This window comes from Cydia pomonella, chromosome 21 (genome assembly GCF_033807575.1).
Source record: "Cydia pomonella isolate Wapato2018A chromosome 21, ilCydPomo1, whole genome shotgun sequence".
Lineage (NCBI taxonomy): Eukaryota > Metazoa > Arthropoda > Insecta > Lepidoptera > Tortricidae > Cydia > Cydia pomonella.
Window position 1 is genome coordinate 5,735,433 of NC_084723.1, and position 27,960 is coordinate 5,763,392.

Here is a 27,960-nt window from a genome sequence, read left to right on the forward strand (position 1 = left end):
TACCGTGGGCCCTCAGCGCGGCCAGGAGGCACGTGAGCAGGCGCGCCGGCGCGTGCGGGTCGCGGCAGTCGGCGCGCACGCAGCACGTCAGCAGCGCCGGGTGCGCGCGCAGCACGCCCGCCGGCGCTGGCTCTAGAGTGACCTGGTGGGAGTGGAGCAGTACCGTGGGCCCTCAGCGCGGCCAGGAGGCACGTGAGCAGGCGCGCCGGCGCGTGCGGGTCGCGGCAGTCGGCGCGCACGCAGCACGTCAGCAGCGCCGGGTGCGCGCGCAGCACGCCCGCCGGCGCTGGCTCTAGAGTGACCTGGTGGGAGTGGAGCAGTACCGTGGGCCCTCAGCGCGGCCAGGAGGCACGTGAGCAGGCGCGCCGGCGCGTGCGGGTCGCGGCAGTCGGCGCGCACGCAGCACGTCAGCAGCGCCGGGTGCGCGCGCAGCACGCCCGCCGGCGCTGGCTCTAGAGTGACCTGGTGGGAGTGGAGCAGTACCGTGGGCCCTCAGCGCGGCCAGGAGGCACGTGCGCAGGCGCGCCGGCGCGTGCGGGTCGCGGCAGTCGGCGCGCACGCAGCACGTCAGCAGCGCCGGGTGCGCGCGCAGCACGCCCGCCGGCGCTGGCTCTAGAGTGACCTGGTGGGAGTGGAGCAGTACCGTGGGCCCTCAGCGCGGCCAGGAGGCACGTGAGCAGGCGCGCCGGCGCGTGCGGGTCGCGGCAGTCGGCGCGCACGCAGCACGTCAGCAGCGCCGGGTGCGCGCGCAGCACGCCCGCCGGCGCTGGCTCTAGAGTGACCTGGTGGGAGTGGAGCAGTACCGTGGGCCCTCAGCGCGGCCAGGAGGCACGTGAGCAGGCGCGCCGGCGCGTGCGGGTCGCGGCAGTCGGCGCGCACGCAGCACGTCAGCAGCGCCGGGTGCGCGCGCAGCACGCCCGCCGGCGCTGGCTCTAGAGTGACCTGGTGGGAGTGGAGCAGTACCGTGGGCCCTCAGCGCGGCCAGGAGGCACGTGAGCAGGCGCGCCGGCGCGTGCGGGTCGCGGCAGTCGGCGCGCACGCAGCACGTCAGCAGCGCCGGGTGCGCGCGCAGCACGCCCGCCGGCGCTGGCTCTAGAGTGACCTGGTGGGAGTGGAGCAGTACCGTGGGCCCTCAGCGCGGCCAGGAGGCACGTGAGCAGGCGCGCCGGCGCGTGCGGGTCGCGGCAGTCGGCGCGCACGCAGCACGTCAGCAGCGCCGGGTGCGCGCGCAGCACGCCCGCCGGCGCTGGCTCTAGAGTGACCTGGTGGGAGTGGAGCAGTACCGTGGGCCCTCAGCGCGGCCAGGAGGCACGTGAGCAGGCGCGCCGGCGCGTGCGGGTCGCGGCAGTCGGCGCGCACGCAGCACGTCAGCAGCGCCGGGTGCGCGCGCAGCACGCCCGCCGGCGCTGGCTCTAGAGTGACCTGGTGGGAGTGGAGCAGTACCGTGGGCCCTCAGCGCGGCCAGGAGGCACGTGAGCAGGCGCGCCGGCGCGTGCGGGTCGCGGCAGTCGGCGCGCACGCAGCACGTCAGCAGCGCCGGGTGCGCGCGCAGCACGCCCGCCGGCGCTGGCTCTAGAGTGACCTGGTGGGAGTGGAGCAGTACCGTGGGCCCTCAGCGCGGCCAGGAGGCACGTGAGCAGGCGCGCCGGCGCGTGCGGGTCGCGGCAGTCGGCGCGCACGCAGCACGTCAGCAGCGCCGGGTGCGCGCGCAGCACGCCCGCCGGCGCTGGCTCTAGAGTGACCTGGTGGGAGTGGAGCAGTACCGTGGGCCCTCAGCGCGGCCAGGAGGCACGTGAGCAGGCGCGCCGGCGCGTGCGGGTCGCGGCAGTCGGCGCGCACGCAGCACGTCAGCAGCGCCGGGTGCGCGCGCAGCACGCCCGCCGGCGCTGGCTCTAGAGTGACCTGGTGGGAGTGGAGCAGTACCGTGGGCCCTCAGCGCGGCCAGGAGGCACGTGAGCAGGCGCGCCGGCGCGTGCGGGTCGCGGCAGTCGGCGCGCACGCAGCACGTCAGCAGCGCCGGGTGCGCGCGCAGCACGCCCGCCGGCGCGCGCTCCAGGGCGCTGAACTGGTGGAAGTGGTGGATGCAGTCCTGGAAAAAAGGTTCCTAATTAGCAAACCAAGTTATATAGTAGACCATACACGCCACGCGAGAGTACGTTGGCCCCGCAACGTTGCTACGCCGTTACTGCCGCTAAGCCGCCTGCTGTATCCAAGCCTAAGCAGCGCCCTAAGAAAGGGGTGCAGAGCCTTCATGAACCAGTTCACAAGGAAGAATCACAGCCGACTCTAAGGAAGTCGCGATGCGACGAGGTTGGTTTCAAGAAGGTGGAAAAGAGAAGAAAACCGGCTCGTCAGAATCAGTGCGGTACCGCACCGACTGGACCCAACCATTTGCTGCGTCCTGCACCACCGTCGACGCTGCTGTATGTGGCCCGTCTACATTACTATGGCATACGTATTGGCATCCGTAGTTTCCCCAAATGAGTACACCATACGTCATTAGTGAGTGGAAGTGAGCGTAGTAAACCGTTTTAATGAGCCAAACGAAACCAGGGGTGTCAACATCCGTCACGCAAAGACTGTACTACTCAATCTATTGCATAGCTGGTCAACATGGCGACACGGTGGCCCAATGGCTCATTTAAGAAATCTACCCTGTACATCTCTTACCTTAGCCGCCTGACTCAGGTCTTCCCTCTCGGTTAACTGCTCGGGGTATTTCTTGCACATCTCCGGTATCCAGGCCACCTCTTGCTTTTTGTAAAACTCTTTGCTGTTCAGCGCGGCGCATGCGTAACCGACAATTCCTGGTTTGTACCCTGAAAATATTAGAACTATGAGATATTCTATAGGTAATGGCAAGAAACCAAACTGACTTATTTTAGAGTAAATAAACAAAACCGACATACGGGCACAAATTCTACGATAGTAAAGCACTTCCGTTTACAATTCTTTACTCTTAACTTGCCAATGGCAGTCCTGTCTCCTTGTAATAAGCAAGGGTTCGGTAAACTATTGAAAAAAAAAGGGAGGGGTCGGCAAACTATTGCAAAAAGAGGGAGAAACTATCAGTTTCTGGAGTGCGTAAGAGATGCGACTATTGATTGGGTCTTACTAAATGATTATTTATGAACTAAAAGGTGCAATGTACCCAAAAAAGGCGTGTTAAACTGGAGATTGCCGACCGGTTATGATTTTTTAATATATTATATTATAGGACATTCTTCCACAGATTGACTAAGCCCCCACAGTAAGCTCAAGAATGCTTGTGTTGTGGGTACTGAGACAACGATATATATATATATATATATATATATATATATATATTTATATTTATACTACGTTGGTGGCAAACAAGCATACGGCCCGCCTGATGGTAAGCAGTCTCCGTAGCCTATGTACGCCTGCAACTCCAGAGTTACATGCCGACCCTAGCATCCCCCCCCCCCTCGTTGAGCTCTGGCAACCTTCCTCACCGCAGGAACACAACATGAGTAGGGTCTAGTGTTATTTGGCTGCTGTTTTCTGTAAGGTGGAGGTACTTCCCCAGTTGGGCTCCGCTCTAGATCAGGAATGACATCCGCTGCGCTATGCTACCACACAAAGCGAGATGACATTGACCTCTCTTTTGGACGTAGTTTAAGGACGTACCCAGATCCACATACACAAATACATAAAAAAACACCCATGACTCAGGAACAAATATCTGTGTTCATCACACAAATAAATGCCCTTACTGGGATTCGAACCCGGGACCATCGGCTTCATAGGCAGGGTCACTACCCACTAGATAAATATAGTCAGTGTATTGTGTTAAAGCTGATACTAACCGTTAACGTTTTCTTCTCCTTCCCTCAGGAACATTTCGTCCTCTTCTATCACCATACACAGAGAAGGCGCAAATGTTAGGAATGGTTGCACTAGCCTAAAAACAATCATTACACAAGTAAGTATTAGGGTTAGGGTTATAGTATAATTTGGCTTATTTATTTTCACGGTTATTTTTTATTTAGAATTATTTACAGTTTGAAATAACAGCTTGAAGAAAAAATATAGGAAAAATTAGATCTTAAGTTTTCTGACTTTTTTTGTTGGCTGATGGACAGACATATAAGTTTTTGTGGCAAAAACGAGTGCTTGTGAAAATGAAACATCGACAAATAATAACATCGATAACTCAGTCATAGATTAATAATTAAAAGATGTAAATTCTACTTGCTGTAATTTACCGGGAAATTTCAAGAATGCAAATCAATTACAAATCCGACCATAATTTCTTTATTACATATAATTAAATATTCTAAAATAAAAACGTAAACTGTAGAATACAGTGTCAAAAAATAAGAAAACTACCAATGGGTGTATCAAAGAAGATATCGAACGTGTTGTGTATTTCCCGGTAGCTATCTTTTTATACAAGGTTAAAAATATCTAATTATCTATAACGCTATGGTAACATCGATAATAGACATGTCGAAATTTGATTTTGTCAATCCCTTTATTTTGCCACAAAAACTTCTATGTCTGCTGATGGATAAACATCAAATATTTTTATTTTACCTCGACCATCATACCTAGGGCCTTTTTCCTAATGCTAAAAAAAAACTAACTTTAGATAGTCGTAGTCAAAAGCAAATGTTTTATTGAAATTTTTATGTTGATTCTATAGTAGCGCTCCACAAAAAATAAAACAGTAAAAGTCTCAGCAAGGTTACCTGTCAGCCGGTAACGTCTGCAGGTCGCTCGGGAAAAGGTCGCTGCAATCCGAGCCGTCTCTGCACGTTTTGTGGCATATCTCGCACACCTGCAACAATTTATTATTATTATTCAGTTATGTGAAATTAAACTTTATATTTGTATTAAATACGTTTATGTACATTTTCATGAACATATTGTCTGATCGTGATATTGAGTACCTAATCTTTGATTTTACCAAGATGCCGTCTAACAACCATGGAACGTACAGTTTGCTCGATCGTTCTTGCACTTTGACGATGCACTTTCGCAAAATGCAGTCTGGTAGATAGAAGTATAATCTTTTTTGGCATCAAAGCTGGGAACCGGTTTGTTACCTTCGATTTTTTATAAGAACGCGAACGTTTTAAGACTTTTAAGAACTTTATTGTAACCTAAAAAAACGGTATATTCGACGAGCGAGGAAACGGCCGGCCGGAACGTAAACATAGACACCGACATAGAAAGAAACAAGTACAAGTAAAATTAACCGATTTAGAGGTATAAAAACCGGTTTCTTTCTATGTCGGTGTCTATGTTCTTGTTCTTGAACAGTTCTTATAAAACCGGTTTAAAAATAATGGTTTTTCGAGCAAAACCGAAATTAAAAAGTTTTGTGCCAAGTACATGATAACGGTTTGGAAATATAACCGGTTTCCGAGCCTTGATTGGCATACCTCAGTAAAAAAAGATACAAAAGAAAAAAAAAATTAAATGTAGAAGCAGAGATAGAAAAGAAAAGAAATAATTGATTAAATGTAGAGGCAGACAACAGGCGGTCTTATCGCTAAAGAGAGATCTCTTCCAGACAACCTTTGGGTATCTAGAAAATAATCGAACAGTCGGCTTTATTTTCTGGATAAGGTCGTCTAAAGCCTCCTCTCGTACCGATATTGAAGACGGAACCAAGAAAGCGCTAAGGCGGTGTTCTCATTGGTGTCATAAGTAAGGTTGCCGACCTTATAGTGCACAGATTTGCGGTACATTTGTGATCGAATTGCGGGACTTGGGTATAAAATGCAGGACACTACACCATGTTTTTTTATTTCCATTAATTTCAAGGGTGCATTCCTGAGCTTAAATTGAGCAACTTTCCTAAAGACACCGGTGTTCTAAATAGTTCTATTTCGGAGATAATCGATGTTTTATTTTTATCTGATAAGGCTCATACGAGCGTGTACACTTGCCTTAGGGCCTGTTTACATATTGATTAGTGTTAAGTACGAGTTAATACATTTACTACTAAACATACGTACTATCTAAGAGGATCGATGTTCGAAATGACATTGATACGTCACAGTTTTCCATTGTTTGGTTGTAGTTAGGCTTAGCAAGCGAGTGAGCGCACCGTGTTCTCGAGTCATTATACACCGCGGTGTAGTATATTTCGATTAAAATCACGCGCTCTCAAATTACAACTTCCAATAAGCCTGAAAACGGGACAATCGGCGTCCCGCGCGGGCGTTTTTCGGGACGCATACTATAGGGCTCGAGAAACGGGACACCCGCATACAGGGATGTAATCAATTCACGAACGAACGATATCAATTTGAAGTTTTGAAATATCTGTTATATTTACGGAATTATCGCCTGGCTACACTTAACGATTACACCCTGCATAGCGGGACGGTTGGCAACCCTAGTCATAACCGTGTAAGATAAAGACAAGACTCACGGCGTTTTCATCGGCGGCGGAGTAGGGCCGCACGACGAGCGGCGGCTCGCGCGGCACGGCCTGCGGCCGCAGCTGGTCGCCGCTGCACTCCACCGGGAGCAGCCGCCGCAAGTCGGCGGTGAGGCCGCCGCGGAACACCCAAGGTTCCTGAGCTCCGCTCTCGAACGCTTCCCGCCAACCTTTTGAGAACCCTGTACGAAAATATTTTAACAAAAACGTTTTAGTTGCATATTCGAAACTGTGAAGTGAATACTACTACATAGAAAACATCGTATGTACGTATTGTGATTTTTTTTAAATAATTTCGACAATCGAATCGAAAAATGCAACAGCTTAAAATAGAGATCAAAATTTAAAATGAAACAACTGTTGAACAAATATAATTATATATGCATATATGTAAAAAGGGATTGCTTACATGTATAGCTGCCTTGTGTATTGGTTGCAATGTTCTGCGGGAATTTGCCAAGTTCTGAAACAAAATTTCTAGATTATTTTACAACTTAGTAAATAGTTCATAGTGTGTATAGTCAGGTCAGGCAACTGATGCCCAAGGTTGCCTTACAGACTGACACACATACAATAATTATATTCTTAGACACTAAAAATTATGTTGGCGACAACACTGCGTCACGGTTCTGCTGTTACAGTACAGTAGGCGTCGGCAGATTCCCACAGAACCACCGAAACACGACGCCCTTCGGTCAAAATTTCACAATAATTCCACAAATTGCATGTTGTATGCGGTTCATTTTCTATATTATAGTATAAGGTGGCCAGTAATAGACGGTTTACGTCAATAGACGCAGTTTCATAGTCAATGTATAGACGGCGAAATATTGCGATTCACTTCGGCGAGACTAGCGGACGCCAGCCTTAGCAGGCGTCTGGCGCGGGCCGTCCACACGCGAAGCGGCTCCGTCGGCGGCGCCACTCGTCTGAACGAGGTATAACATACCTAGCCACCGCACCAGGCCGTCCAGCAGCGCTAGCACGGCGCACAGCTCCCACACGTAGGGCTGCAGCTCGGCGTGGAGCTCCCGGTTGGCGCAAGCCTCTAGTCGCCGTAGCAGGCGTCTGGCGCGGGCCGTCCACCACGCGAAGCGGCTCCGTCGGCGGCGCCACTCGCTTGTCTAAACAATTATGACAACTCGTTTACTAACATTCGTTTACAACAATATCAATTTCTGTCATTTTGCAAAAACACGTGCCGCAGCTATACATCCCTATCGATTTCAGTTACATCCACAAAATGTTACAAGTCCATTTCGCAGGATACCCCTTTGGAAAATATCCCATTTCGCAAAAAAGGATAATTAACCAATTTAAAGGTATGTCGTTTAATAAATAACCAGTGATCGGCATGGACGGTGCCACACCGCGGGATTCTGAACAAAAACTTAATATGAACATGAATGGATATGATTCAAATGCAGCGATTTTGTTCGAGAAAGTAATTCCATTGAGTGTTATTTTAATTTTTTTAAGAGTTTTTGAATAAGATGTTTACTCAGAAACCCGGGGTGAGGCACCGTCCGTGACGATCACTGTAAATAATTAATACCTGGGAGACTGAGCTATGCTCGGAAAACATATAAAAACTCAAAAATGCAGCGTTTTCCCAGAGATAAGATCTAGCTAGATTTTTCGTCCCCGAAAACAAATTTCATCGAAATCGTTAGAGCCGTTTCCGAGATCCCCGAAATATATAAATATACAAGAATTGTTCTTTTTAAGGTATTAGATTTTTTATTGTATGAAAAGGTAAAATAAAAATTTTTACTTAGTTGCATATCGTAAAAAAAAAGTTTCATTGGTTATCATAAAAAAAAAACATTTATTTAATAGTTATGTAAATACTTGGAAAGTAAAATGCTCTAGAGCAGAAAGTATCACTTTCTGCTGCATACATCATAGAACAACAATGACCTACTTTTCAAATGCACTTACCTCAGGTTTGTTCCCCCTCGGCAACGTTCCGGCCGCATGCCCCGTTAACCAATGGAAATCATGTAACAGCCGTAGCCCGCGCGAGCCGTGCTCGAACGGTAGATAAAACAGATCGCATAGCAGCACTAAGTCGTCCTCCGTTAGCGCGTTTGTGTCTATCGATGATTCTTCGACTGGTCTGTAACAAAATAGACGTTATAGGCCCGATTCGAAGACTGATATGCGATAACGATAAGTTCTGGTTTAGATAAGTTCTCATTTAGATATCGTTTGTATGTCGTATAGTTGACAGAAGCAGCTCGATTCGGGCAAACAATGTCATTTTGACGTTAGAAATATCGTAGATCTTATTGGGATCACAGCGGAATTGAAATAAACGTAAATTTTGACATGTCGTTCAGTTATCGATCGTTTAAAGATCTTTCCAAGAACTTAAACATGTCTTAATCATTCTTCGAATCGGGCCGTTAGATTAAGTATATGTTTGTAAGGGTTTTTTTTAAATAATATAAATAGTGTTTATAAGTTTGAATAGTCATGATTATTATTAGTTATTATTGAAATTAATTTTATTCTAGACATCAAAATATGTGTAGTAATTTTGTTATTTACTTGTTGTGTTCTTTGACATTGTATACAAGTGCATTAAATTTTTTTTTTTAAATAAACAGTCTAAAATAAACATATGAGCAACTTAGTTAATGGGTACATATTGATTTCGTTATAGACCTATAGTTTCTTTTTAAAAATATCGATGTATAATTGAAGATAAATAATAGTGTAAATTTATAGTGTACATAACAAAAGCAACTTTTAACCATTATTTTAATAAAGAATATACGGTTCTTTGAAAGAGGCCTAATGAATTGCAAAACAAAGCTGCGTCCATACATTTTTCATTGTACTACTTAGGTACATGCGCGCCCAATATATGAATACTGTGCGTATTTCGTTCTGTAGGGCTAAGATGGTTCCATTTTTATCACTTGTCACTATGCCCGTCACTTTCACGCTTACATACTTGTTAGAACGTGACAGGCATGGTGACAAATGATAAAGAGCCGACCATCTTAGCCCTACTGCTGATCTGTTGTATGTTTTATGATTAAAGAAAATTTCTCTTAACCTTAATTATTTTCGTGGAAAGTATTCGTTAAGCTTAATTTTCTGTCTTTTGTTTTTTTACTAAACTTAAACTTTTTGCACGCCCGGTTCAAAAGTTAGAGGGAAGGGAGGGACACTTTATTCTTGACTTTCGGAGTGATTATTTCCTAAAGTTTTAGGAAATAATCACTTTTAATCACATCACATTTAGTTTTAGTTTTACTAAATAAAAAAAATTTTTCTAACCTAGATCCTAACCGAAGACCTGTCAATTGGTGTGCCACTGTCATTACTTTTAGTGACATGTATGGAGTGCCCCCCCCCCCCTCCCTAAAAATACATTCTAAACTAAATAGCGGCAGACAAAAGACGCCTACGTTCCAATTTTTTCTTAAAATATACCTTATAGTTTCCGAGTAAAGTAGCTGACATACAGGCAGACAGATGGACACGACGAAACTATAAGGGTTCGTTTTTGCCATTTTGGCTAGGGAACCCAGAAAATGAAATAATTAAATATACATAATTATAGTCGAGCTAATATCAGGTGAATGTTTATTCACTCAACAACCTAAACTAAGAAGTTTACCTAAAGGAAGAAGGAAGGAGGACAGGAAGGATGAAAGGAGAGAAGGAAGGAAGGAATGAAGGAAGCAAGGAAGGAAGAAAGGAAGGAGGGAAGGAAGGAAGGAAAGAAGTACTTACTCATCTGTAGTTTCGACAGGGTCCACGGATTCTACCATCATATCCGTGCTCAGAGGACTGTTGCTAGGCTCCACTTGCATGGAACCATTCTGAAAGATATTCAAGTATAAGTATTTCAAATATAAACAGTTAACTGACTGAAAAATTACTGACGTGATGATAATGAGCCAAAAAACTAGAATTTGTGATTGGGAATTTGTCGGGCTAATTTCTCAGGAATTGTTCTAAGGAATTCACAGAAAAACTATATCAAACACATTTTGGCGCTTTTCATACTATATATAGTTCGTGTCATCCACGATGACGCGCAGATTTGTCAAATCTAACCTCAATAACTCGACAATTCGAGTCAAACCACACGTCTTTGTGAATTACACGATCTATAATCAGTAAAAAACTCCTAAATCAGGAGGTCGCGATGAAACCATTATTATTGTGACGTCCCATGTTTTTTCTTCTAATACTGACTTAATTATAACAAACCCCCGTATTCATAAACGTGTACTAAAGTTACGATGCCGCTGATCATCGTTTGTCCTTTTCCGACGTATTGGTATGATGGAAAGGGACAAACCATGATCAGCGGCATCGTAACTATAGTACACGTTTATGAATAAGGGGGGTATGGTCTTGAAGTTTCATAACTGGCTGAATTGATTGGATTGTTTAAGTACATCCTATTGTACAGTAAATAATCCTTTACCATCGTATTTTCATGGAAACGAACGTGTTATGCTATTTCGGTCGGTCTCAGTACAAAAAGTACTGAGGTTGACTAAAGTATCATGACAAATACGAACGTTTCCGAGAAAATATTATTTGAGAATTAGAATAACGGTACTTACTTCGCTAAGCTGGTCGTTCATAACTACGTCTGTATCAGTGTTAGCAGCAGATGGTGGGTCCACATCGAGCGGTTCTCCTTCGGGCAGCGACGGCCGGTTCGGGCTTAGCGTTTGAGGTGTGTCTGCAAAGAAAACTTTTTCTAAATCTCACTTTGGTATTTCATTTGTCTTTGGTATCATTCATTCTGTTGGCACGTGGGCGGAGGTCGGAGGATTTGAGGGAGTCGGAGACAAACCAATGTGTGTTTCGTATCGAGTATATTGGGAAAATGGGGTGAGTATTTTACAAATTAGCAAGCCTAAATTAATTATATTTGATTACAGCGCCACCTATCGACTACCTGTAAAACTACTTCTCAAAAAACTTTTTAAGACATAGTATGTATAAGTTACTCTATGGTTTAGAATATGTGACAGTGCTGTACTCTGGCGGCAGAACATTGCAGTAATACTCCCTGCCCCATACATTTTAATATTTACACACAGTTAATTCCACATCTGTTCTAAAAATAAAGGTAATACCAACCTCCTAAACTCATGTCTCCATTCTGCTGTTGCTCTTCAACCTTCTCGTCATCAACTATAATCGTGTCCTGGTCCTCTTCTTTATCCTTCTTCATCTCTTCTATGAAACTAGCACTTTCTAGAACACTGTCATTCACTACACTGTCGTTTTTATCCTGTCTGTCACTGTCTATCATACTTTGATCTTCGCTTTTGTCTACACTTTCTTCGAGTGATTTTATACCGAGGAGTGGTACGGGGAGGGTAGATACAGGTATTTCGCTAGGTAGGGAGATGTTAGAGCTTGCGATGGGTATGATGGGGTTCTGTATAGATTCGTTGAGGATAACTTTTGTGGGGGACACTAGAGAGTTCATGACGGGGTTCGTCACTGCACTGAAGGTTTCTACGGGCGATACCTGTGAAAGAAAATAATGTTTAGTCTGGCTTGCGAACAACTTGTTTATGTAGTTACAGATGTAACGATCATTATATGCTAAAATTATATTTCATGTTTTTCCTAGAAAGTAAGTAGTGACGAGCTAAAATCGTTATTAATTGATAAACGTGCCGAAGCACATTTACTAACTTCCGATAAATTCGATTCAAATTGTTTTTATTTCAGAAGGACTTTTATGCAAGGTTTCGCTTACAGCAGGGTCGCCATGATCGGTAGTTTGAACGCTGTACTAACAGCAGCACTATCTAGTAGTATATTATACAAGACCGAGCTATGAATTTTACGGCGCTCACGACGATTTGATCGCGTGGTACAGCTTGCAATTGCAGCCTAATTTCATTGTTTCGTTTGGTTCTCAATGGTTACTGACCGTCTGGTGCTTGAGGCGGACGGCCGGGCAGTCGGCCAGCGCCTGCAGCTGCCACGTGGACACTGTAGAGATGACAGAGATAGCACTAGTGCTCCCGCTCTAACCGTCTGGTTCACTCACCGTCTGGTGCTTGAGGCGGACGGCCGGGCAGTCGGCCAGCGCCTGCAGCTGCGACGTGGACACTGTAGAGATGACAGAGATAGCACTAGTGCTCCCGCTCTAACCGTCTGGTTCACTCACCGTCTGGTGCTTGAGGCGGGCGGCCGGGCAGTCGGCCAGCGCCTGCAGCTGCGACGTGGACACTGTAGAGATGACAGAGATAGCACTAGTGCTCCCGCTCTAACCGTCTGGTTCACTCACCGTCTGGTGCTTGAGGCGGGCGGCCGGGCAGTCGGCCAGCGCCTGCAGCTGCGACGTGGACACTGTAGAGATGACAGAGATAGCACTAGTGCTCCCGCTCTAACCGTCTGGTTCACTCACCGTCTGGTGCTTGAGGCGGGCGGCCGGGCAGTCGGCCAGCGCCTGCAGCTGCGACGTGGACACTGTAGAGATGACAGAGATAGCACTAGTGCTCCCGCTCTAACCGTCTGGTTCACTCACCGTCTGGTGCTTGAGGCGGGCGGCCGGGCAGTCGGCCAGCGCCTGCAGCTGGGACGTGGACACTGTAGGGATGACAGAGATAGCACTAGTGCTCCCGCTCTAACCGTCTGGTTCACTCACCGTCTGGTGCTTGAGGCGGGCGGCCGGGCAGTCGGCCAGCGCCTGCAGCTGCGACGTGGACACTGTAGAGATGACAGAGATAGCACTAGTGCTCCCGCTCTAACCGTCTGGTTCACTCACCGTCTGGTGCTTGAGGCGGGCGGCCGGGCAGTCGGCCAGCGCCTGCAGCTGCGACGTGGACACTGTAGAGATGACAGAGATAGCACTAGTGCTCCCGCTCTAACCGTCTGGTTCACTCACCGTCTGGTGCTTGAGGCGGGCGGCCGGGCAGTCGGCCAGCGCCTGCAGCTGCGACGTGGACACTGTAGAGATGACAGAGATAGCACTAGTGCTCCCGCTCTAACCGTCTGGTTCACTCACCGTCTGGTGCTTGAGGCGGGCGGCCGGGCAGTCGGCCAGCGCCTGCAGCTGGGACGTGGACACTGTAGGGATGACAGAGATAGCACTAGTGCTCCCGCTCTAACCGTCTGGTTCACTCACCGTCTGGTGCTTGAGGCGGGCGGCCGGGCAGTCGGCCAGCGCCTGCAGCTGCGACGTGGACACTGTAGAGATGACAGAGATAGCACTAGTGCTCCCGCTCTAACCGTCTGGTTCACTCACCGTCTGGTGCTTGAGGCGGGCGGCCGGGCAGTCGGCCAGCGCCTGCAGCTGCGACGTGGACACTGTAGAGATGACAGAGATAGCACTAGTGCTCCCGCTCTAACCGTCTGGTTCACTCACCGTCTGGTGCTCGAGGCGGGCGGCCGGGCAGTCGGCCAGCGCCTGCAGCTGCGACGTGGACACTGTAGAGATGACAGAGATAGCACTAGTGCTCCCGCTCTAACCTTCTGGTTCACTCACCGTCTGGTGCTTGAGGCGGGCGGCCGGGCAGTCGGCCAGCGCCTGCAGCTGCGACGTGGACACTGTAGAGATGACAGAGATAGCACTAGTGCTCCCGCTCTAACCGTCTGGTTCACTCACCGTCTGGTGCTTGAGGCGGGCGGCCGGGCAGTCGGCCAGCGCCTGCAGCTGCGACGTGGACACTGTAGAGATGACAGAGATAGCACTAGTGCTCCCGCTCTAACCGTCTGGTTCACTCACCGTCTGGTGCTTGAGGCGGGCGGCCGGGCAGTCGGCCAGCGCCTGCAGCTGCGACGTGGACACTGTAGAGATGACAGAGATAGCACTAGTGCTCCCGCTCTAACCGTCTGGTTCACTCACCGTCTGGTGCTTGAGGCGGGCGGCCGGGCAGTCGGCCAGCGCCTGCAGCTGCGACGTGGACACTGTAGAGATGACAGAGATAGCACTAGTGCTCCCGCTCTAACCGTCTGGTTCACTCACCGTCTGGTGCTTGAGGCGGGCGGCCGGGCAGTCGGCCAGCGCCTGCAGCTGCGACGTGGACACTGTAGAGATGACAGAGATAGCACTAGTGCTCCCGCTCTAACCGTCTGGTTCACTCACCGTCTGGTGCTTGAGGCGGGCGGCCGGGCAGTCGGCCAGCGCCTGCAGCTGCGACGTGGACACTGTAGAGATGACAGAGATAGCACTAGTGCTCCCGCTCTAACCGTCTGGTTCACTCACCGTCTGGTGCTTGAGGCGGACGGCCGGGCAGTCGGCCAGCGCCTGCAGCTGCGACGTGGACACTGTAGAGATGACAGAGATAGCACTAGTGCTCCCGCTCTAACCGTCTGGTTCACTCACCGTCTGGTGCTTGAGGCGGGCGGCCGGGCAGTCGGCCAGCGCCTGCAGCTGCGACGTGGACACTGTAGAGATGACAGAGATAGCACTAGTGCTCCCGCTCTAACCGTCTGGTTCACTCACCGTCTGGTGCTTGAGGCGGGCGGCCGGGCAGTCGGCCAGCGCCTGCAGCTGCGACGTGGACACTGTAGAGATGACAGAGATAGCACTAGTGCTCCCGCTCTAACCGTCTGGTTCACTCACCGTCTGGTGCTTGAGGCGGGCGGCCGGGCAGTCGGCCAGCGCCTGCAGCTGCGACGTGGACACTGTAGAGATGACAGAGATAGCACTAGTGCTCCCGCTCTAACCGTCTGGTTCACTCACCGTCTGGTGCTTGAGGCGGGCGGCCGGGCAGTCGGCCAGCGCCTGCAGCTGCGACGTGGACACTGTAGAGATGACAGAGATAGCACTAGTGCTCCCGCTCTAACCGTCTGGTTCACTCACCGTCTGGTGCTTGAGGCGGGCGGCCGGGCAGTCGGCCAGCGCCTGCAGCTGCGACGTGGACACTGTAGAGATGACAGAGATAGCACTAGTGCTCCCGCTCTAACCGTCTGGTTCACTCACCGTCTGGTGCTTGAGGCGGACGGCCGGGCAGTCGGCCAGCGCCTGCAGCTGCGACGTGGACACTGTAGAGATGACAGAGATAGCACTAGTGCTCCCGCTCTAACCGTCTGGTTCACTCACCGTCTGGTGCTTGAGGCGGGCGGCCGGGCAGTCGGCCAGCGCCTGCAGCTGCGACGTGGACACTGTAGAGATGACAGAGATAGCACTAGTGCTCCCGCTCTAACCGTCTGGTTCACTCACCGTCTGGTGCTTGAGGCGGGCGGCCGGGCAGTCGGCCAGCGCCTGCAGCTGCGACGTGGACACTGTAGAGATGACAGAGATAGCACTAGTGCTCCCGCTCTAACCGTCTGGTTCACTCACCGTCTGGTGCTTGAGGCGGGCGGCCGGGCAGTCGGCCAGCGCCTGCAGCTGCGACGTGGACACTGTAGAGATGACAGAGATAGCACTAGTGCTCCCGCTCTAACCGTCTGGTTCACTCACCGTCTGGTGCTTGAGGCGGGCGGCCGGGCAGTCGGCCAGCGCCTGCAGCTGCGACGTGGACACTGTAGAGATGACAGAGATAGCACTAGTGCTCCCGCTCTAACCGTCTGGTTCACTCACCGTCTGGTGCTTGAGGCGGGCGGCCGGGCAGTCGGCCAGCGCCTGCAGCTGCGACGTGGACACTGTAGAGATGACAGAGATAGCACTAGTGCTCCCGCTCTAACCGTCTGGTTCACTCACCGTCTGGTGCTTGAGGCGGACGGCCGGGCAGTCGGCCAGCGCCTGCAGCTGCGACGTGGACACTGTAGAGATGACAGAGATAGCACTAGTGCTCCCGCTCTAACCGTCTGGTTCACTCACCGTCTGGTGCTTGAGGCGGGCGGCCGGGCAGTCGGCCAGCGCCTGCAGCTGCGACGTGGACACTGTAGAGATGACAGAGATAGCACTAGTGCTCCCGCTCTAACCGTCTGGTTCACTCACCGTCTGGTGCTTGAGGCGGGCGGCCGGGCAGTCGGCCAGCGCCTGCAGCTGCGACGTGGACACTGTAGAGATGACAGAGATAGCACTAGTGCTCCCGCTCTAACCGTCTGGTTCACTCACCGTCTGGTGCTTGAGGCGGGCGGCCGGGCAGTCGGCCAGCGCCTGCAGCTGCGACGTGGACACTGTAGAGATGACAGAGATAGCACTAGTGCTCCCGCTCTAACCGTCTGGTTCACTCACCGTCTGGTGCTTGAGGCGGACGGCCGGGCAGTCGGCCAGCGCCTGCAGCTGCGACGTGGACACTGTAGAGATGACAGAGATAGCACTAGTGCTCCCGCTCTAACCGTCTGGTTCACTCACCGTCTGGTGCTTGAGGCGGGCGGCCGGGCAGTCGGCCAGCGCCTGCAGCTGCGACGTGGACACTGTAGAGATGACAGAGATAGCACTAGTGCTCCCGCTCTAACCGTCTGGTTCACTCACCGTCTGGTGCTTGAGGCGGGCGGCCGGGCAGTCGGCCAGCGCCTGCAGCTGCGACGTGGACACTGTAGAGATGACAGAGATAGCACTAGTGCTCCCGCTCTAACCGTCTGGTTCACTCACCGTCTGGTGCTTGAGGCGGGCGGCCGGGCAGTCGGCCAGCGCCTGCAGCTGCGACGTGGACACTGTAGAGATGACAGAGATAGCACTAGTGCTCCCGCTCTAACCGTCTGGTTCACTCACCGTCTGGTGCTTGAGGCGGGCGGCCGGGCAGTCGGCCAGCGCCTGCAGCTGCGACGTGGACACTGTAGAGATGACAGAGATAGCACTAGTGCTCCCGCTCTAACCGTCTGGTTCACTCACCGTCTGGTGCTTGAGGCGGGCGGCCGGGCAGTCGGCCAGCGCCTGCAGCTGCGACGTGGACACTGTAGAGATGACAGAGATAGCACTAGTGCTCCCGCTCTAACCGTCTGGTTCACTCACCGTCTGGTGCTTGAGGCGGGCGGCCGGGCAGTCGGCCAGCGCCTGCAGCTGCGACGTGGACACTGTAGGGATGGCCGCGGCCGCAGTGGTCGTGGTGTTGGTGGTGGCCGTCAGCAGCGACATGCATGTGTTCACCATGGGCAGGATCGGGATGATGGGCACCGGCGGGACTGTGATGAAAACTTATTGCTTGTGTTAGTTCTATGATGGGAATCTTCGCACAAACGTGCATGGGACATACATTTTTTAATAATCAAATTAAAAGTTCATGGTATTTAGTCGAAGTCTAGTAAGAAATTACAACCAAATTGTCAGCAAAAACACATTTGTTAGGAGTTATATCTTTATCCATGTTTTTTTACGTGTTACATGTTTTCATAAGGTTGTCACTTTCAACGATATTTTTGTCATGATTAAATCTTATTTTTGACTGTTTTCGTCATCATGGATGACACGAACCATAGCCGCGCGTCAGTTGACGTGTTTGGCGGTCAAAGGGATAATGACACCTAGATTTAAAACAGTGCTATAACCAAAATTTGAGCGAATTCTTGATACCTGTGACTGGAGGCTGCGGCTTGATCACAGGCCCCTGCGCCGTTTTGGGTATGGAGAATTCTGGAAGCCACTCGATTATTGCTTGCCTGAAAACAAACATATGGAAAAATAAACGTCGTCTGTTTTTCACAAAAACTATAAAAGTGTGTTCATTAAAGCCTAAACTCACTACCCTTTGGTTATGCGGTCGTAACAAAAATACATGCTGTATAATATGAGCTTTAAGAAAATATGTAAAACCTACTACTGAAGCCGCACAATTTTGTTGGAAAAACTATGTAGTGTCGGATAGAACTAGTACCTAATTTAAAGACACATTATTTATTTAGCTAAGAAATTTGATACTTATAAGTGTGAAGTAGTTTGGTAGTTCTCTACGACTCCAGTTTGATAACATGAGGCCGCTAAAATAAACCTTACGCGGGTGTAATAAGGTTGTATTTACCAGAGCGCCTACCGCTCTCCCCTTACTCTTCCCTTCATACTTTAATGCTAATATAAACCTTATGCAGTTGTAGTAAGTACCTGAGCGCCTGCCGCGGGTGGTAGACATGCTTGCCCAGGGTCACGGGGGCCTCATCTTCACACACGCCTTGTTCGCTCTCGGACTCTAGTTTTATGTCCCATGATACCGCTTCCACTGTAAACAAATAACATTATATTTAAACATTGGCAACACCACACATTACTTTTCACATTTACATAGTTTTCGATTTTTTTCTTTTACATTGCTTTTTTTTTAAACTACGTCGGTGGTAAACGAGCATACGGCCCGTCTGATGGCAAGCAGTCTCCGTAGCCTATGGACGCCTGGAACTCCAGAGGTGTTACATGCGCTTTGGCGACCCTAACACTCCGCACCCTCGTTGAGCTCGGGCAACTATACTCTCCGGCTGGAACACAACACTATGAGTAGGGTCTAGTGTTATTTGGCTGCGGTTTTCTGTAAGGCTGAGGTGCTACTTGTCAAATTGCATAATTCTATTTCAACGGGAAGTACCCGTAAACTGCCGTGTCTTTTCATTAGTATGCCTTAAAAGCTTTTTATACAGTTTGAAGAGATTGCAAACTTGAGAATTTCAGGTTCCAATGGGGTATGGAACCTAAGAAAACCTGGAATACTCACTGTGTGTTGGTGCATCAAGGCTGCAGCTCGCCCAGTGCGCGAGAGTGCGTATGGCGATCATGTTCGCGTTGTATTCGCAGTTGGGGTTCGTCAGCACGCCGCGCAGCAGCGGGATCAGCTCCGGCGACCGGCCGCAGTACGGACCTGGAACATATCCTCGTGTAGATTACTGAGCATTGGTGGACTTTATCTATATTTAAAAAGGTTTCTGAATTATCACTTAACATTGTGGGCGACGGTATTTATTTTATTTTTATTTATTTGGAGCATGAACAGCAATACTATGGAAGATGGAGGTAAGGAATTAAAACTCCATGTACCAAAAAGTGTCATCAAAAAACCTATAATACCTAGAATACTTGACAAAAAAAATCAAATCATAGACAGCGCACTTCACTCCGTCAATAACGCCTAGGTTCTTAGCTACTCTAGCGCTACTCTGGAGAGATTTGGTACTATTATTTATAGCTGACAGCTGGACACTTTTGCAACAGTTCAAGTTTCATAAGAGATTTCACTCCTTTTAAATCCACAATCCATAAGCAATACGATAAGTAATAGATAGCATAGTAAACAGGAAACATAGCCAATAACAGAGGTCCACAAAAATACAACTAACACGTAATAACTAAGTGGAAACAAGAGATTACAAAAAAAGGAATACATGACTGACTTTGGATTGAATTTTTCTTTGTCAATGTCATGGACGATAAATGTAAAAGACTGACTGGAATCTAGCAGCAAGGAAAAACGAATTCGCATGAATTTAGATAGAGTGACATTCGGCCATAAAGTCGCCGACCTCCGGGATGGAAATGGCACATAAAGAAAAAGCAGTTACATCCTTTATTTACACTCTCGTGTGCCGCGAGTAATTTTATAAGCTTTTATTTAACTAGCCCTGTTAGTATGTAGGGATAAATCTTGCAAGTAAAATTTGACCCACTTCCCAGTTACCGATGAAGCTGAAAATTTGCATACATATGTAAGCCGGGTGACAATGCAATATTATGGTGCCATCAAGCTGATCTGATGATGGAAACAGCAGGTAGCCATAGGAACTCTGTGATAAAACAACGCAACCTAATTGTGTTTGGTTAGCCTCTAATCATGGATTTTAGTAGCTTGATAATAAAGACTATTAGATTAGGTTACCTAAGAATATCCTCTTCTGATCGTAATCGTTCGCGTGCAGGTTATCCCAGATTACTGGCGGTCTTCGTAGTACGGCGGTTATCTCTTCTATACACTCCGTGGTCAGCGTCTTGGAAATCACTTTAGGTCCTGTGGATACAATAATACATTGTGGTGTCAAATAAATGCGTCTGAGTGGTTTTGTACTAAAATTACGACGGCCGGAGTAGGCAGTGAGTTGACCTTACTTGTGTTTACATTTTAATATTGCTTTATGATTCACAATGTTTACATAAACAAGGTATTTAAAGCTTACCAAAGTGAGTTTGCAGAGACAGACATATCTCGTTTTGTCATGGAAGGTTTCGCCATAAAATAACTGCCTTGTCATGCTTCGAGGCCATTCACACCTAGCTCATAACTGCACTACACACATAATTAGATGCTACGGCATATTAAAGCCGTGACATCTTTACTAAGGAATTTACTTGGAGCTTTTGAAGGTTGGCACAGCCATAGTACTGGATCAAGTAAACTACCTGTCCACATGATGTCGATCTGTTGAGACAGCTTGGTTCCTAGCGTGTTGAGGTACTCGGAGCTGTTGACAGTTGGTACAGCCCGGGTTGAGCAGTACTGTGTTGGGCAGAGGAGGAAGCGAGGGCAGCCGAGGTGTTGGTGGATCTCATTTGTTACAGAAACCTGTTGAAAATAATGGTAAAAGGTTCAATATATATAATTGACCACAAAGAAAAGAATAACTGAATGTGTGAAGGCATTGATATGATTGTAACAGTCAGTGACTGTGTATGTGTTAAAACTATCAATTAAACCAATCTTGAATAGCCAAGACATTTATTGGTGAAGTGGGCAGACGCATGCGGGAGTGTGGTCATGACCCTCGCTCCGGGTCGTTTTTGATGCAGAGGTTGTCCATCGCCGTTCAACGTGGCAACGCAGCGAGCGTGATGGGCTCCTTTGAATCTGGAGGGGCGCGGGGCGAGTTGTGCGGATAGTTTTTGTGTGTCTGTTAGATTTAGGATTTAGTTCAGTTTAGGTTAAGATTTTTGTGTTTGTATAACTTTGTATTTTTACTCTATAAGCAACAGTAAAATCTTGAATAGAAACAAAATGAAAAAGGTTTCCATCATAAAACTTTTAACAATTGAAATAAAACTTCAACATTGGTGGGAAACCATCGTGCGCATTATGATTTCGCTAATCCCAATATTAAATAATAGTCTTAACATCAATTTACCGCACACTATTATTACAATTAATAAATTCCTATAGTTGACCCTTGCCTTCACAAGCTTTTTTTAAATAAAATCATAAGGCTTCCCTAAGTGTATTATTTTGATTCTGGAAGACTTATGGCAATCCCAACCCTCAGACATGGTGTTTCAACATAGAGAGGAAGTGACAGATACAAACACACCTGTGCATGAGCAAAACTCTGGAAGATCTGCTTGTCGGCCTCGCTCATCTCTGGCTCAATGTCATCAAACAAGAGAGCAAAGCATGTGCAGCCAAACTGGGACACCTGCAAGTCATAAATAAAGTTTCAGTAATAAAATACGTGTGTATGTCTATATCTCATCAATTACACAGGAAATTATAATTAATCATAGATAATTTTGAATCATCATCTTCCTTCCGTTATCCCTTTAACACTCGACTTTTTTGCCACAGCTCATGGGAGCCTGAGAGAGTCCACTTGGCAACTAATCCTAAGAATTAGGAGACACCATTTTTTTGCCATCTGACCTTCCAACCCAGAGGGTAACCTAGGCCTTATTGGGATTAGTCCGGTTTCCTCACTATGTTTTCCTTCACCAAAGAGCAACTGGCAAATATCAAATTATCTCTCATTGGTACGAGCCGGGTTTTGAACCTGCAACCTCCTGATTGAAAGTTCTTGCCACTCATTAATTAAGTTTCTTAAATAGGCACAAAAAATACTTTATACAAAAATGTGCTTTTCAAATATCAGAAGCCAATAAATATCACTTTGCTTACCTGTTCAAGTTTCCGTTTCAAAGTGGTAATTTCCTTTTGGCTGCTATATGTGATATCCAAGCCCGGAGACAGAGCATAACAGAATGTAATGCCCTGAGCCCTGGCCGCAGAGATCAGAGACGTGAGGTGCTCCGCCTCCTCCACGGTGTACAGCTCCCGCCAATAGGCTCGGTGCTTGTAATCGTCCTTTGGAGCGTACACATACATGTCCAAGCCCCATTTTTTTTGCCTGGAAGGTTTTGTTAGTAAGATGATGCTAACTGTAAGCCCTATGTGCATGAGATGGTACATTTTTGTTTATTTCTCATGAAAAAAAATTCAAGTATCAAAAAAGTATAAAAATAATGTTTATAAATTTTTAAGTTCTGAGATTACAGGGGTTAAGTTACATTAACCATGCATAATCAATGTTCGTAAATAACATTAAACTAGAAGTTAATCTACTATTTTCAGTTCAGTTATTAATATATTTTTTAAGAAAATAGTATTCAATATGAATATAGTAAACATTCAAATACTAACAAGAATGTTGGTTAATTTGTTTACATTATCACCCTGTCACTTTCTAGTCGTAATTATAAGTATCAATCAATTCAAAGATCTGAATAAGAAGACCAGTACTTACTTTTGAAAAAGATCTTTTCGCTGCTCCGTGGTCCACGGGCGACCGTAAAAGCCTGCAAATAGTTGATCACAGGTCATTCACACCGTTCTTAACTTAGTATTCCTAACATAGGTATAAAACTACACATAGTCCACGAAGCTTTACAAGCTCACATCTAAACTTACCTTCAACAACTCCACATATGAAGTCTTTCCGGCTAGCATTTGCTTCGTCTGGCGAACTTTCAGTCATTTTTACGGTAAAATCGGCGATTAAACTCTCAAAATAATGATCGTTATGGTGGAAAGTTGGACACGAGCGTCGGTGGAGAACTACGCCTTATTGTGACTCAGAACAAACAGATAGCATTAGCAGTAACTGTGTAATGGATCCTCTCGATCTTGGAGCCTCGGTTGACCCGTTTCAGGCGTAAATCATCGAACTACTTTGTCCCATAAATGGAAATAATAGAAACGGAGAGAGAATGGAGAAATATGATGTGTCAAAATCTAATAAGTGTTTTAATGTGCAATAACCGGTTACTGAGAAACAGCTGTAAAATGCGAGGTAATTGTTAAGAGAGAACGGTTGTAAAAAAGAAAATACAAGATTAAACATTAATTTCTTAATTATTTCTTATTTCGCTATTTTATTTTTTATTCATATAGATGTCCTGCTGCAATTAAACTTTTTTATTTTTTATTTCATTTATTTGTCATTGAATGTGGCAGTATAAAGAACCTAACACTTCATTTCGTTGCAATAAACTTCACACGAATCATTAATTTAAATACGTTTTATATATTGAGGCATTACTGATTTACTTAATAAATGTAACAAATAACAATTTATTTAACTATTGTTTTGTCCAACCCAATTTATTTTAAATTTTTTTTGGCATCGTGATCTACATTTTCGTAACTAGCAATACTGTATTGTAAAGGCGCCATTTTCAATGTCAATACGATCAGAACGTAGAATGTAGAACGTAGTGATTATATGCTTTTTATTCAAAATACGATAGGATATTTTTTATTTGATTACAATCTACAATGTGATCACAAAATCAGGAGAAATCGTGTATGATGTCGATGATAAACATAATGTATTAATACTATATTACGTTTTATCATTCATCGCTTTACTTTTGAATCAAGCACCTCCTAACTCCTTACTCGATAGTTATGGAATTGAAAAGAAACACCATAAGAAATAAGGTAAGAAAATAAACGTAACCCCTTTTTTTCATTCATTTTATTAAAGTATCTTATTTCACATGTTTACACTTAAAATATAAAAACTCGGGATCCTTAAGAATCGTTTAGTTTGACAATAAAATAATACGGACGATTATAGATTTCACTGAGAATATAAAAAACCAAAAATATTTAGGTATTTTATCAATAAATTTAAATCCAAAAAAAACGAGTTGTTTATTTATATTGATGTTCGAAATGACATTGATATAATGTCACAGTTTTCAATTGTTTACAAAGCTTATGCAACATTTAATTACTTTTTATAAAAATTATTAAAAATTGTTTTTAATTTAACAGAATTCAATAAAAACACGGTATATAGGGTTGTATAGGGTTATATAGGGGTCATTGCGCTAGTTGCCACCCAGCTCTAGTTTTCGTCCACTTCCTACGGGACTGCTACAAAGAGTTGCGTAAATTTTGAATTATAAACCTACCATGCCACAGAAATGTGTACTTATTGCAATTCTTAACTTCTAAATAATAGATTTATTTACATATAAATGATTTTTCGCAAGTAGCGAATTAGAAATAAAATATATTAGTTGCTACTCCGTCAAGTGAACGGAAAACTAGAGCTGGACGGAAATTAGCACAATGAGCATGTCTTATATAGATGGTCCCATTTAAATTTAGTTGTGATCAGATAGATAAAGATTTAATTAAGAGGGACCACGTGCCGTCCATACAAAAAAGAAAACGTTTTTCCACTTCTAAATATTTTCCATTCTCCATGATTGTTTAGTATGTTATTGTCACAATTAAAAACTAGTTTTATAGGTTTTCCATGGGTTTTCCTTTTTTTTTATTTACACAACTATTTTTTTTCTCATAAAAGCTCTATAAACCTAGAATATATTATGCTGAAGCGATCGACATCAAAATCAAAGTGATGTGTTAAGATTTATTTAGTGGAAACCGTTTTCTCCCGATGGAATTTCATAGGAAAATTACCGTTACTTCGCTAAATTCAAAAAGCTATATTCTTCCCAAAGAAAGAAAGTAGAATTCATAGTTTCCCTATCGTCACCGCGGGTTACAATTATATACAGAGCCCGTACATTTCATGCCGTTGACAGAAAAATTACGTCACGCTACATAGAGGTGATTCCAATTAGTATTTTCGTAATAATTAATCATTTGTCAACCTCTTTATGTAACTGATACATATACTTGACAATCAGTATAAAAACGTCTAACTGACTTTCATTTTATTGTCCCACAAATAAATAATAGATTATTAATTTATGAAATAATACATATTTTTGGTTTTTAACAGCGTAACAAGCTTTTATTCACGTATCAAGTATTTATTATGATACCCATTAATAAGTAAGTAAGTAAGTAAGTAAATATTCTTTATTGCACCAACAATCAAAGTTATCTAAATTTGTAGTAACTTCCTGTATGTTAAATTACGTAATTTTTGCGTCAACGGCATGAAAAGTATGGGCCCTGTATATAAGCTTTAAACGATCCCTTAAAGTATATACTAACTTACGGTCGCAGTATACGATCCTTTGCGACGGGTGCAATGCATTATTCATCAAATCTAAACTTCCGCCATAGCTTTTTAATTCCATTGGTACACAGCTTACTATATATAACGTTTATACAGACCTTGACAACCTTATGAACAATCTGTAGGTTTACTGTACTATTTTTATTGGTCGGTCGCTAGACTATACATTAGTGGTCAAATTGTGGTGTTTAGAGATCTTCTTATCTTATAAGTCTAAATTTAATTAAGATTAGGTACAAATGTTTGTCCTTTTTATTTTAATGACTAGACATAATACAGGCCATTTTAATGACCTATTTAACGCTTGTTATTTACATTGATTTATTAAAATATATATACAGCAAAAATCGCCTATCCTACATTGAGTATTTAAATTTTTATTTAACATATATTATGCCAAATATTGGACAGGCAATCAAAAACATTAACGACAACCCAATGTCTTAAAAATTAGGGTTCAACAAACGGTGATTTTCATCCATTTTAACGTTTGATTTTGTTAGGATGTAACTATAGGTATAACAATGTCCAATCATGTGTCCTTTTTATCAGCCATTTTCAGAAAACATGTTTAGTCCTGGTTATATGGTCATGTCATTCACGAAGACGCTGCCTTGACTCGTATTACCATGTTATTAAGGGTTAGATTTGACAACTATGCGCATCATCGTGGATGACACGAACGATTCATATATGAAGGTATGGAAAAGTCAATTACTTACATCAGAGAATGACCTTTTTACCGAAATATACAGAAATAGCATCATATCACTCAGTCTGATATAATTGCCAAAAAATTTCGCCACATAAAACGTTTGGATAGCCATCGTTCCTCAATCCACCCACGGAACGGCAACAGATGATATCAAAATTTCATGATCTGGTCAAAGGAATCTGTTTTCTGTCTGGGTATCTCTCTCCTCCACCTGACCCAAAAGGCGTGTAAAGAGACTTTTAGGTAATACCGAGATATCCTCTTGCTAGTGTCCTCGCGGATGCCACAGCATGTGGCACACTCGCACGATAGCAGAGAAGACTGCAGTCTCTATAGATATCCCTTTTATCCCGGTTGTAAACTCGGCTACTCCTTCGGAGCCCGGGATCCACTACAAAGACCCTCTTTATTAGTTAAGGTTAGAAATACACGGCGGAGACGCCGCGAGTTGGCAAGTGTCAGCCGAGGATCCCGCCCGACATGTTCCCGTGGACGCGCATGTGTCGGTTCAGGTTACCGGACTGCGAGAATCTGGGAACAAGTATAAACAGTTAAATACAGTGCCTTCTTGCCCGAGCTAGTTGTAGAAAAATCTGCCTTTACCTACCTATAATAATCACCGGAGAAGCTATTTAGATCCCGTCCCATTATTTTCATAGATTTTAATAATGAGAATCTTTGCGAGCTTTTTTCGATCTAGTCCACAACTGCCGCAGCCTTCAGCATATCATCTTATAGTATTTTATACAATCGTGATATAAAAGAGAGCTTTTCACAAAGCTTCGTTGCCTAAGTGAGGTACGAGATTGAAAAGCTTGATTACACCACTATTGTATACAATACTTTTTTAACGAGTCATCAAAAATAATATTTTATTGACTATTAAAACCTAAATAAGTAATGAAAATTGGTAAATATCTAAGTAGACAAAAATGTAGTACAAAAGACTTAAACGCGCGAGCCTCCGCCCGCCCGTCCCCCGTTCTATAGGAGCGTGGCGGCACATGATTGGTTAATTTTTTTCTACTCTTCGACGGTAAATGGTTGAATTAAGATTCCGTTTACCAAACTATAATTGTGTACTTTTCATGTATGGGCTCCCACTCAACTATAAGATTCATTTCGATACGCTGTAGTCAACTATAAAAAAAACTGTCCAATCACATGCTGCCGCGCTCCCATAGAAAAGACTAAACTGGTGCGGGGCGCGGGGTGGAAGTCGCGCGTTTATGTCTACATTTTTAGGGTTCCGTAGCCAAATGGCAAAAAAACGGAACCCTTATAGATTCGTCATGTCCGTCTGTCTGTCCGATTATTGTCTACTGAAATATATACTTACCAATTTTCATTAATTATTTAGGTTTTATAGTAAAAAAAGTATTATTTTTAGATGACTCATAGAAAAAGTATTGTATAAAATAGTGATATAATCAAGCTTTTCAAGCTTCGTTGCCTAAACACGGTACTCGACTGAAAAGCTCTTTATATCACGATTGTATAAAATACTATTATAGTTGACTACAGCCAGTGAACGGAAATAAAACATGGAAGCATTCTGAATGCTCAATTACATATAGCCCAACGTAAACTACCCTAAGGTGGGCGGGGGTTACAATTGTTACAAACTACTCGATTGGCAACTTCAGTTCGTCCGATATGACAGTCTGATAGATTGCTAACTCGGTTTATAAAAACAACGTTTTTTTTTATAATTAAAAATAACATTAAATGTGTCGTAATGTGTGTTAATGTTTCT

The 27,960-nt window shown here is 45.6% G+C and overlaps 2 protein-coding genes across 6 annotated transcripts in view; both read right to left on the reverse strand.

Moving 5' to 3' along the window:
* Positions 1 to 613: 613 nt before the first annotated feature.
* LOC133529458 (protein O-GlcNAcase) lies at positions 614 to 23,515 on the reverse strand. Of its 2 annotated transcripts, none has more exons than XM_061867170.1 (21): positions 22,894 to 23,515; positions 22,730 to 22,781; positions 22,105 to 22,333; positions 21,524 to 21,628; positions 20,625 to 20,787; positions 20,107 to 20,235; positions 18,952 to 19,095; positions 18,351 to 18,465; positions 17,826 to 17,911; positions 17,268 to 17,437; positions 11,540 to 11,936; positions 11,014 to 11,135; positions 10,169 to 10,257; positions 8,360 to 8,537; positions 7,368 to 7,542; positions 6,828 to 6,881; positions 6,410 to 6,600; positions 4,716 to 4,804; positions 3,831 to 3,925; positions 2,671 to 2,819; positions 614 to 2,089 (listed from the first exon to the last, which is right to left on the reverse strand). In XM_061867170.1, exons 1-21 carry the CDS (start codon positions 22,958 to 22,960, stop codon positions 1,733 to 1,735), a joined length of 3,156 nt encoding a protein of 1,051 aa, XP_061723154.1. In that variant the 5' UTR covers positions 22,961 to 23,515; the 3' UTR covers positions 614 to 1,732. The 2 variants fall into 2 exon arrangements, with proteins under 2 accessions (XP_061723154.1, XP_061723153.1); XM_061867169.1 differs by having other exon boundaries at positions 17,268 to 17,449.
* A 1,889-nt stretch (positions 23,516 to 25,404) lies between these two features.
* LOC133529633 (protein glass) overlaps positions 25,405 to 27,960 on the reverse strand; it is a 26,841-nt gene continuing 24,285 nt past the window's right edge. For 2 of the 4 annotated variants that reach the window (XM_061867388.1, XM_061867387.1), the window contains exon 10: positions 25,406 to 26,735. In XM_061867388.1, coding sequence (XP_061723372.1) covers positions 26,663 to 26,735 — 73 coding nt within the window. In that variant the 3' untranslated portion in view covers positions 25,406 to 26,662. Of the gene's footprint in view, positions 26,736 to 27,960 lie in introns of all 4 variants that reach the window. The other 2 variants (XM_061867389.1, XM_061867390.1) reach the window with 2 other exon arrangements.

Bases quoted from the DNA above. Each gene is read 5' to 3' on its own strand.
- LOC133529458 (XM_061867169.1), bottom strand. From the start codon at position 22,960: ATGACTGAAAGTTCGCCAGACGAAGCAAATGCTAGCCGGAAAGACTTC. The intron at 7,543-8,359 runs GTAAGTGCATTT...ATAATTGTTTAG, and splicing joins CGAGGGGGAACAAACCTGAG to ACAAGCGAGTGGCGCCGCCG. The intron at 6,882-7,367 runs GTATGTTATACC...ATTTTGTTTCAG, and splicing joins CGGCCTGGTGCGGTGGCTAG to AACTTGGCAAATTCCCGCAG.